Source organism: Phycodurus eques, chromosome 4 (assembly GCF_024500275.1).
Source record: "Phycodurus eques isolate BA_2022a chromosome 4, UOR_Pequ_1.1, whole genome shotgun sequence".
Classification (NCBI taxonomy): domain Eukaryota; kingdom Metazoa; phylum Chordata; class Actinopteri; order Syngnathiformes; family Syngnathidae; genus Phycodurus; species Phycodurus eques.
This window is the reverse complement of record NC_084528.1, coordinates 22,490,982-22,501,780: the sequence shown is the minus strand read 5'-3', so window position 1 is coordinate 22,501,780 and position 10,799 is coordinate 22,490,982. Positions and strand designations below refer to the sequence as shown.

Sequence of the window (10,799 nt, the reverse complement as noted above, 5' to 3'; positions counted from 1 at the left end):
CTGAAACCTGCAACCAACACAAATTGATTGACTTTTAATTCTTTATTCCTTTATTTCTTATTTTACACTACTCAAACAAATTTGTTTTCCTCCAACGGGAAACTTTAGTATTTCCCAATGTTTCATCTTGTTTTTGCATTCTTGATGTCACTGTGATGATTAATAATACAGTGAACCCCTGCTAGATTTATTTAGCATCCCTGCTATATCACAGATTCGGAAGGGTTCTTACAGTATACAGGAAAGTTCAATACTGTTCAATACTCAATATTCAATACTGAGGTCTACTGGAAGAGATGCAGTGCAATTAAGAGCAAGAGGCTTGCTCTGTTCGTATGTATTGCTGATCCATGTGTGTTAAAGTAGCAGTTGTTTGAAAGATTTTCATTACCGTAACATTTATGCTAATCTCTGTTAACCTGCATATGGAGTTTTGCATTGTATGTCAGCATTAAGCTATCTGAAATGATAGTTTTGTTGGACATTTTTATGTTTTAAATCCACGTTAATTCTATTTTGTTTTATGTCAGTTTTGGCTTCAACTGGGAGTGACAAAAAAAAAAACATTTTACAGCACAAACGCTTTGCCTCGAATTTGGAATACCTTAAAAAGTGTGTTTAAATACATTTAAATAAATGCAAAGCATGTGGGAGGGGTAAAACTTTATTTTAAAACATTTTTTTTTTTTTGCGGTGTCCGACGGGGCAAATTCAATGCAAACAGCCATGTACTCCATAGCAGGAATGACACAAAACACACAAGCACATAAAACAACAACCAATTGTAGTTTTTAAATGGTCTCATTATATCGCACTTCAACTATTCCGGATGGTTCTGGAACCTACTGTGATAAACGGGGATTCACTGTATAATCATTAATACTAACAATTATGATGTCAAGTTTGAGCTCCCGTTCAACAGTATGCGCATCATGATAATCAATGGACATTGTGCTCCTCATTCTAGTGTGTGTGCCTTGCCCACCAGGGGGCAGGATTATAGAGACAGTAGGAAACCCGAATTTTCTGGAATGTTTTGGAATGCAAAGTGGACAAACGTTAGCGTACATAAAACAATGAATGAATGTTGGTCAGGTCACACGAGCACGTAAACAATAACAATCAAGTTGAGAAGGTTTCAAGTTGGAAAAATGTCACATTTGGCTGCAGGTCCCCGTTCAGGCCGTGTCAGCCACGCAGGCCTCTTGGCAGGCCTCCAGGGTGCTAAAGCGGTTAGCGTTTCCACCGCAGCCGCCATACCAGAAGCCCTCGCACTGCCGCCGCTTGCTGTCGTAGAACCACATCATGACGTAGTCCTCGCAGCCGCCCGTGTCCTTGCCCAGCAGGCAGGGGTCTGCGTGGAGGCGGGGCAGGAAGAGGCAAGAGGTCAGGTATCTGCTGGGCACAAGCGCGTGGTGAAAGCGTGGGTTTTACCTGCGGGGTTGGCGTCGGTCGACTGCGGCATCAGTTCGTCGTCTTCTGTCATGTTTGACGCGTGATCAAGAAAGAAATTCAAGTTATTAATAATGTTTAATTCATCAAAGATATACTACTGTTTTTCAAACTGCAACTTTTTTATAATGTTATTTTTGCCAATTTACAACATTCTCAAAAATATAAATCTTTAGAAATATAAAAATTTTGCAGATATATAATTGTTTTGAGAAAATATGATCTTTGCAAATTTACGACTTTTCTTGAAAATATACGTTTGGCAATATGAAAATAAAATTTGGGGAAAAACAAGACTGGGGGGTGGAATGTGCAACTGAAATATACAACCTTCTTTTTTGGGAAATACTTGTTTTAAAGATGTTTCGAAATTTACTATTTTTCTCAAAACTATGTGACCTTTGGAAATAACTTTTTTCCCCCCAAAAGGTTTTTCGGATTTTTTTCTTCTAATTCTATTACAAATATTCAAATTTTATTTGTTTATTTTATTTATTTATTTTTACTTTTGGGAGAAATAGCCAACCTTTTTCAGAAATGTATAACTTTTGGGGAAATGACTATTTTGCAAATACATGACTTTTAAAAAAATACGTACAGCTTTTGGAAATATACACGACATATACAACTTTTTTTTCCAGAAAAACAGTCAACCTTCGCCAAAACTATTTGCGGAAACAGGAGCCTATTGGCCCGCATCTGCATATATTTGTGCTCTTTCTGTGTAGTCCTAAGATGTCGCCCTGCTAAATGCCCTGGCAAACTTCTCCTAATTAATACACATACTGTACATATCGGGCTAACTTTATTTTTGGTCTTAGTAAGTGAAAAGTGAGTAGACTATGTGTGTAGCTATAAGCCATTCATTTCCAAGACGAGTTGGAAATGATAATCAGGTGTTTTTGCATCATTCCTAACCTTCTGGGCTCAGCATGTGGACGGCGTCCATCTGTCCCGTCTGTTCCTGAAATTGGTCGCTTGGCTTATCCTGCGGCTGGTCGGCAAACTCTTCCGCGTACCCCTGACTGGACGCCATGTCGGTCATATGACAACATGATGATGATGATATGACTGCCTTACCCGTCAACAAGGATCTGTCCTCCATCTTGACCCGTCTGCTGGCAAATGTGCTTTAAAGATGGCAGCGGGTATGAGTTGAAGCCCTCTGTAACACACAAATACGGGCACACACACACCGACACAAATAACGAAATAATGAGTCCATTTTTTGATTGCCAAATTGAAAATGGAAGCAACGCATGACACACGAATTCTAAATATTTCCTCAAGTGTTGCGCCTTACTGTTGAGCGCGGCCATGAAGACCCTGAAGAACCTTCTTGCGTAGTCCTGCTCTTCGTGCTGAAGTCGTCCCAGGTGCAGCAGGTGCTGCTGTGTGGGCTCGCTGGCCAAAGCCTCCACCTCCTCGCGGTCGTAGCGCTCGCCCACCGTCACCACGAACAGCGCCACCCCCTGGCACTTGGCCTTCAGGGCAGCAGCGCGCAGCACTTCCCGGTCCTCAGGCGCCGTCCGGGTGCCCACCACGGCCAGTAGCACCCTGCTCCTGCGGGCGTGGCCGGCTGTCATCGCCTCCCTCAGGCCGAGGTTCAGGGCATGCCCCAGAGCGGAGGAGCCGCCCTGTTGGCGCATGTCGTGTAGCAGGTGTGAGCTCATGAGGCGCCGGTCCTGGTAGGCCCGCAGGCCGAACTCCACCTTGGAGCCGCGGGCGCCGCTCTGCTGGACCACGGCCACGCGGGCGCGGGTGTCGGACCGACCTGGCTCGGGACTGACCGCCAGTTGCTGTACCACGGAGCCCAGAAGTTGCTGGGCGCCGGCGTACTCATCGGCCTGCATCTCGCGGGAGCCGTCCACCAGCATCACCACGTCCGCCTCCACTTGCTGGGGGCCCGGCGTCTCCTGGATGAACGCGCACTCCTGCCCACGGCGGCATGGGTCTGTGCACACGGTCTCAATTTACACCTCAGTAAGCCGCAGTAATATTATTCGTCCCAGACGATAAATAATTTATACCCGTGAGTAATGTCATATTTTCTGTCTACGTATTGTTTCAGGTGTTTGTGTTCAAATATCCGTTGCTTAAAGGGTTGTAACACTGCAACACAAATGCTATAGTTAGAACATCTATCGTGTTTTACATTGTTTATTAGCACTCGGCTAAATAAATTTAAGCTATGTTTTTTTTATTTTAAATACATAATGTGTAATTCTCTTTGTTTTATGTTTAGTTTGACAGTAAACTTATTGTTCAATTTCTGCCAAACTGCAGCTCATATCTCAAATTTTTAGCCCCAAGTCAAAGCAAAAAGAAAAGACGCCTCGTATCTCAAAAACTCGTACGTCTGGTAAGTCCCCACTAATGGGCTTGTCACTGTCATTTGACAACTACGACAAACGCTAACAGTACAGCTAACAGCTAGGCTAATGTGCTAACATAATAATGCCGAGCCTGGCTGCTTACCGTAACAGATGGCGCAGTTCTTCACCTTCCTCAGGTTGGCGGCAGCGTCCCTTCCCAGCACAGTGAAGATGGAGTTTCCCGTGTCGTCCAGCTGAGAGGAAACACTGCTTCAAACTCATTTTCACAATAAAATGCTCACCCGAGACTAGAGGTGAGAAAAGTACTCAAAGCGCTACTTCGCTTCAAATGAAGCTCCTCAATTATTTTAACATATTTCCTTGGAACAAAGATGCCACAAAATGGTGCCAAAGCAAGACAGTGAACCCCAGTCTAGTTGCCATTTTTCTTTGGGAACGTATCCGCCCTTATTTCCTAAAAACTAGCCTTTTTGCCGTTTCTAAATCTAAAATCTAAAATATTGTGCACTGGTGACAACTTGCAGCCAAGGAACTATGATGAACTGAGGGGAGGAGCTTCATTTAGTTAGACAATAGCCTTGTCTAATTGAAAATTGTGCTTTGGTGCCATCTTGTGGCATCTATAGGTAATTGCAAACCTTTTTGTGAAGATTTTAGCAATTTGCAGCAGGGCTCGGTTATTATCACTGTACTTTTATTGCTATGGCCTGAGCACCGAAACAGCGAATAAGGGTGGCTAGGTAGCAAAAAAAAAAAAAAGTCGAATAGGGGACTGCATGTCGTCTTCACTGGAACTGAAAAGTTGACCTAAGTATTGTAAAGTATTTGTTCAGTGTTCCCCCGTGCCATGAATAGACAAGTAGACACCCCCACACCAGAATATTTATAACTGCATGTAGATGCAATACATGACATGTAGCTCCTCAACTCGCTTCAACATCAAGATGGCGGTGAATCCCTACTTTTATCTCAATGAAACTCCTCAACTCAATTACACACAGTTCCTTGGTACCTTGTCAAAGCACTACTTTTATCTAACTGCAGCTCCTCAACTGACTTCAACATAGTTTCTTACCACCAAGATGCGACATGACCAATACTTTGGCTTGAGCACAAAAAAATTTGAATAGGTGAATTTTTCAGTGAATAATGGAAGCGAGGTTCCCCCTAAAATTTGCAAATTCCAAAGCACTACTTGTATCTAAATGGAAGTTCCTAGGCACCAAAATGCCACAAGATGGCAGAAAAGCAATACTTATAACTCAATGAAGCTCGTCAACTCGCTGCAACAGAGTTCCTTGGTACAACAAGCAATACTTGTGTTTTTGTCTAAATGAAGCTATTCAACTGACTTAAACATAGTTCCTTGGCACCAAGATGCCACAAGATGGCACTTAAGGACTAATTTGACCTAAGCAAAAACAAATCAACAATCAACATTAGTACAGTGACAAATTATTTGTACTGAAGTTCTACCCCACCACGGCCTGAAACCCTGAGGTCAAACTTGCCTCCATGGCGCGACTGACGGCAGGGGCGTTCCTCAGGGAGATGACTGCGGGCACCACGTCCAGGGCGCGGTACTCCATGACGGCCGTCACCACGTCGCTGATGTCCTGCGGCGGCCCGTTGGAGAAGAACACGGCTACCTTCCTCATCATGGCGCCCGAGCGCACGCGCTTCAGCACGTTGTGGGCCACGAAGCGCATGGCGGCACCCAGCTGGCGCCGGTTGGACGTGCGCTCCAGGGCCACGTTCCTCACGGCCTCCAGCAGCTGCGTCTTGCGCCGGTAGTCGTGGAAGCGGATCAGGTACTTGGTGTGGGCGCTGTACGCCACCACGGCCACGCGGGCCCCCGTGGGGCAGTTGCTTTCGGACACGGTGATGTCCTCCAGGAGGGACAGGAGCGCCCCGCGCTGGCGCTCGAAGGCCACCGGTGTCACGTCCTCAGACATGTCCAGCGCCACCACCAGCTCCGTGGGGAGGGCGGGGCAAGAGCCCAAGTCTGAACAACCACCAACCGACAGAACACAGTAAGATGGCTACCAAAATTCAAAGCTTCGTTCATTTGCTCATTCAGTCATTCACATTGGTTCATTAGTAAATTTGTTCATATCATTATTAATATATGTACTCGCTCTTTAATTAATGTTTTTTTTCATTCACATTCATTGGTTCATCCATTCATTCATTCTCTCGTTTTTCATTTTTACATTCAATCACTGGAATTCATTCAGTCACTCATTTAGTCACACACTTATGAATTTAGTCATTCATTGGTTCGTTTGTCCAACGATTCGTTGGTTCCAGTCCAAACGATAATGCCGTGTGTCTTGACTGTCCAAAAACAGGAAACAGGAAGTGACATATACGTACCAGTGGCGCAAGCTGAAAGACATCACAAACACAGAGAGGGAGAGAGACACTTACAACTGATTGGTTGAGAACGTGACACGGTGTGCGTGGCCTCGGCAACACGATATTGGACTCACCGCAGTTGTCGCGGATGAACGTGATCAGCTCGCACTCCTGCACAACAACACGACACATTTGAATAAACAGGACACAATTTAACACCACACACTTCAGTGAGAATACGACAATGAGCCCAACACTTACCGTCTTGCCTTTACCTCCGGGGGAACCTCGAGGGCCCTGTCGGGACCACAGGAAGACAACATCATTCATTCTTCCATTCCAAAAAGTATTCATTCTAGCTTTCATTGTTTTTTCATTGCTTTATTTACTCATTTATTTCTTGATTCTTTCTTCATTCATTATTCTCTTTATTTGTTTCATTCATTTAGACATTCATACTTTCATTTTGATGAATGTTTTCATTCGTCCATTCATTCGTTTATTTATTTAATCATTCATTTTTTCATTCAAGATTTCATTCACTATTTTGGTCTTTTTGTTCATTAATGTTTTCATTGATAATTTCCCCCCCATTCATACATTAATTAATTAATTATTTCATGTATTCATAAATTCATTCATCCATTGATCTACTGGTATTCAGTCTTTAATTCAGTTTTCATTTGATTCATCTTTTTCCTTTCAATTCAATCTTTAATTTATGTGTTCATTCTTTAATTAATTCATTCTTTCAGTTATACTTTCTTTCATTCATTCATCGGTGTTGTGTAAAAGGAGACGTCCTGTCTCACCTTGTGTCCTTCGTAACCTGGCTCACCGGGCTGACCTGCGTCCCCAGGACGACCTGAGTTACCCTGCAGGGGGCGCACAACAAATTAAAAATACTCCAAAAGTCATTTCATTAAAAATTCAATTTTAGGGCTGGGTGAATAATCGATTTGATTTCATTGCTCAGGGTGATATTTAAAATTTATTTGCAGCTTCTGTAGTTCAAAGCGCATTTCTGCTGCGCTGAACTGCTTGCACTAACAACATAACCCCAAACATGGTTCTGTGTGTGTGTGTGTGCGTGCGCGTGTATGTATGTTGGTTTATGTGGCGACTTACCCCACGGCCTCGGTTGCCTTTGTATCCTGGGAGACCTATAAAGCCTTGCAGGCCGCTCTCGCCCTGAGAAAAGAGAAGTGGTCGTGGCCAGTCAGGACTTTCTCAGCCGGCTTTTTCAAATTAAAGGACTTCCTGTCAATGAAGATGGATGCACTCACCACTAAACCAGGATAACCGGGGAAGCCTTGATCTCCCTACACACACATGCATACACACACACGCACACAACGTGAGGTCAACACAAGTTTTGAGCGTGTGCGTAATCTTGCGGGAAGGTCGCCTGGTTACCTTGATGCCTTTGGGTCCAGCCGGCCCGTATCCGTCTCTGCCGTCCTGACCCTGGAGGAGGTATCAACAGTTTACATGACGAGTACACAAAGCGCAGCTGCACTCTCACATGTGACACACGACACACGTAACCTCCAAAAACATTAATGTACACACACATCCGTTTTATATGGCACTTGTTCTCATTAGGGTCATGAATGTAAACGAACGCTTTTCAGTCACATTTATGCAAAGCAGATGTTTATGCTAAGGAAGTTAGCATATGTACCACGTCGTCCCCTGTTAATCAGGAGGCAAAAACACTCACCGGCGCCCCCCGCGGTCCCGACGTTCCCTGGACCCCCCTCACCCCCGGATCTCCAGGTTGTCCCTTTAATGACAAACACCTCCGTCGTTACCACGCAACATGACACCAAGGTGAAGCTGTCAATGGCTCACCTTCTGACCGTTACCACCGCGTCGTCCCGTGGAGCCCGCCCCACCTGATGAGCCCGGCCCCCCCTGCAGGACACCACAAGAATGCTCGTAAGCACACAACTTTATGCCCCGTAACGCCGTTGCCATGGCGATAAGTCTGACGGCTCGCTCACCTGCGGCCCAGGAAGTCCAGGGATCCCTCTTGGTCCGGGTTGGCCTCTGACCCCACTGGGGCCCTGGACCGGCATTAGCGATCAGTGAAAAAAAAATACAAAAATATTTTCAGCACTGACATCACTTCCTGCTTCTCACTCACCTGAGGACCTGAAGCACCAGGACTTCCTGACACGCCAGGATCTCCAGAAGCTCCCGCGGCACCCTGGGGGAGCATACACACACGCACACACACACGATTCTCAGTGTGTCTGTACTGGTGACATATAGCAAAATATTATGTTATTCTGGGATGTCTCCCACCTTCTCCCCAAGGGGTCCTCGTCTTCCATCAGGACCCTGACACATAGACACACACACGCTCAAAGCGTAAGAGGAAGTGAAGTAAAGTGGCGACAAACAGAAGAAGAAAAAAACTCACGCCGTTCCCGAGGATGCCGGCTTCTCCGGCCCTCCCGTCTTGACCCGGTTGTCCCTGTGGACATGGAAGGAAGGAAAGCAGGAAGCAAGGAAGGAAGGAAGGAAGATAAGAGTTAAGAAGAGAGGAAGGAAGAAGAGGAGGAAAGGATGAAGTGAGGAAGGAAAGAATGACACAATGGAATGAAAGAAAGAGAAGCAATAGAATGAAGGAAGGAAGAAATTAAAAGAAAAAAGCAAGGATGTAAAGATGCAAAGAAGGCAACAAAGAAGAACGCAGGAAAGACATGAAAGATGAAAGAGTGTGTAAAAGAAAAAAATAAGATTGGAGGAAAGAAGGGAGTAAGGAATGAAGAAAACAAGGAAGGAAGCAAAGATGGAATGAACCAAGGACCAAATGAAGGAATTTAAGCAAAGAAAGACAAAAAGCAAGGGATGAATGATGCAAAGATGGAAGGAAGGAAAGATAGAAAGGAAGCAGGATGTAAGGATGAGGGAAGGTGAAAGGAAAGAATGAAGGACGCAAGGAATAAATGAATGAAGGTAGGAGACAAGCAAGGAAAAAAGCAAGAAATGAAAGATGGAAGAAAGGAAAGAAAGAAGCAGGGAAGGAAGGAAGATGGGAAGCCAGGAAGGAGGCAAGAAGGAAAGGAAGGCAAAATGGAAGAAAAGAAGGAAGGAATCAAAAAAGAAAAGGAAGAAGGGAGCAAAGAATATCAAGAAAGTCCACACGTCAAAGTAGCCATGACGACGACGACATCAGCAGCGTTGCATTGTGGGACGTCGCTGACCGGCAAACCGGGATTCCCGACGTCTCCCTCGGGTCCCGGCACGGTGTTGTCCGGTCCCGGTTCCCCCTGAAAGACGCGAGATGGCGGGTCACGTGACCGGCCGGTTCTGATTGGTCGGCAAGGAGACGCTCAACTTACCGGATCGCCTCTCAGGCCTCGCTGTCCCTTCAGCCCCGCTTCACCTCGGATGCCGGGAATGCCCTGCGGAGGGACGGACAAGATCGCGCCTGTCAGTCGACTGGCTGGAGTTCAGAGGTCAACACGCCCACGGGGCCAATTCCACACACAACGCAACTCGCACTAATGAATGGAATTCACATCATGTCTGAGTAGAGTTTACCGGATTTCCTGGATGTCCTCGCTTTCCTCGACCGCCATCTTGTCCCGACACACCCTGCACGCACAAACACAAGACCAGCCTTCATCACACCTGCAGATGATGACGATGATGACGATGAGAATCTCCGACTGTCTACCTGTTCCCCGTTGACGCCGTCCAGCCCTATTTCTCCGTCCTCGCCCTGCAAAAACAGTCACATGACGTCATATTTGTCAAGGTGAACTTCCGGGGCCGACGTCTTGTCGATGTCACTCACCCGATTGCCTCGGAGGCCTCGGTAGCCCTGAACACAAACAAAAAACGTCAGTGACGCTCAGCATGTCCCGTCATGAAGTGCGGAACACACAACGCACACATACACACACACACACACACACACACGCGCGCTTACAAATTATTTCTCGAGTTTGGTGTTATATAGGAAGGTACAGAAAATATTGTTCTTTGGGAAGATTTCCGGGTTAGCATTTAGCCACACAGCTACGGAGTATCTTTTCTGAAACGATTTGTTTCTAAAGAAGACATCCAAGGTAGGAGTAACAATTTTTGTTCATGGTTGCATTGGCTGAGACCCTTTTTTTTCCTACTGCTTAGATTTCTTTGTTTTATAAGGACTTTTAAGTTATTTTTGAATAAGATATGTAGCTTTTGGCTATCACAGGAAGCTAGCATGTATGGTCACACATTTTTATGTTGGTTTCATTTGCTGTATAGGCATTTTTTCTGTTTCATCAGAGAGTACCTTCGGTCCTCGGAGCCCACCGCAGCCCTGAATCCCCTGAGGTCCACTCGGTCCAGGACCGCCACGATCACCCTGAAACACAACGACACCACAGCTGCATCGTCAACACGACAAGCAAGCCAGGGAGGAAAGAAGGAAGGAAGGAAAGAATGAAGCAAGGAAGGACATTTACTTCCTTGGTTCTTTTGAAGGAGGCACAGAAAGTGCAAGGAAGGAAAGACATAAGGAAGGAGAAAAGAAGTAAGTAAGAAGGGAAGGAAGAAAAAAGTAAGAAAGTAGGGAGGTATAAGGAAGTAAGGATGGAAGCAAGGAAGGAAAAATGGAGGAAGAGGAAAGAAGGAAGCAAAGAAGCAGAG

The 10,799-nt window shown here is 45.5% G+C and overlaps 1 protein-coding gene across 3 annotated transcripts in view; it reads right to left on the bottom strand.

Annotated features, from left to right (window-relative positions):
• Window positions 1–655: 655 nt before the first annotated feature.
• Window positions 656–10,799, bottom strand: part of col6a4a (collagen, type VI, alpha 4a) — a 42,693-nt gene continuing 32,549 nt past the window's right edge. For all 3 annotated transcript variants that reach the window (XM_061674648.1, XM_061674650.1, XM_061674649.1), the window contains 26 exons: window positions 10,444–10,515; window positions 9,958–9,984; window positions 9,838–9,882; window positions 9,702–9,755; window positions 9,500–9,562; window positions 9,362–9,427; window positions 8,575–8,628; window positions 8,457–8,492; window positions 8,296–8,358; window positions 8,153–8,215; window positions 8,001–8,063; window positions 7,870–7,932; window positions 7,563–7,613; window positions 7,433–7,468; window positions 7,275–7,337; window positions 6,959–7,021; window positions 6,408–6,443; window positions 6,281–6,317; window positions 6,165–6,176; window positions 5,300–5,793; window positions 3,931–4,021; window positions 2,756–3,406; window positions 2,533–2,617; window positions 2,371–2,477; window positions 1,435–1,479; window positions 656–1,354 (listed from right to left, as the gene is read on the bottom strand). In XM_061674648.1, coding sequence (XP_061530632.1) covers window positions 1,179–1,354; window positions 1,435–1,479; window positions 2,371–2,477; window positions 2,533–2,617; window positions 2,756–3,406; window positions 3,931–4,021; window positions 5,300–5,793; window positions 6,165–6,176; window positions 6,281–6,317; window positions 6,408–6,443; window positions 6,959–7,021; window positions 7,275–7,337; window positions 7,433–7,468; window positions 7,563–7,613; window positions 7,870–7,932; window positions 8,001–8,063; window positions 8,153–8,215; window positions 8,296–8,358; window positions 8,457–8,492; window positions 8,575–8,628; window positions 9,362–9,427; window positions 9,500–9,562; window positions 9,702–9,755; window positions 9,838–9,882; window positions 9,958–9,984; window positions 10,444–10,515 — 2,616 coding nt within the window. In that variant the 3' untranslated portion in view covers window positions 656–1,178. The remainder of the gene's footprint in view (window positions 1,355–1,434; window positions 1,480–2,370; window positions 2,478–2,532; window positions 2,618–2,755; window positions 3,407–3,930; window positions 4,022–5,299; window positions 5,794–6,164; window positions 6,177–6,280; window positions 6,318–6,407; window positions 6,444–6,958; window positions 7,022–7,274; window positions 7,338–7,432; window positions 7,469–7,562; window positions 7,614–7,869; window positions 7,933–8,000; window positions 8,064–8,152; window positions 8,216–8,295; window positions 8,359–8,456; window positions 8,493–8,574; window positions 8,629–9,361; window positions 9,428–9,499; window positions 9,563–9,701; window positions 9,756–9,837; window positions 9,883–9,957; window positions 9,985–10,443; window positions 10,516–10,799) is intronic.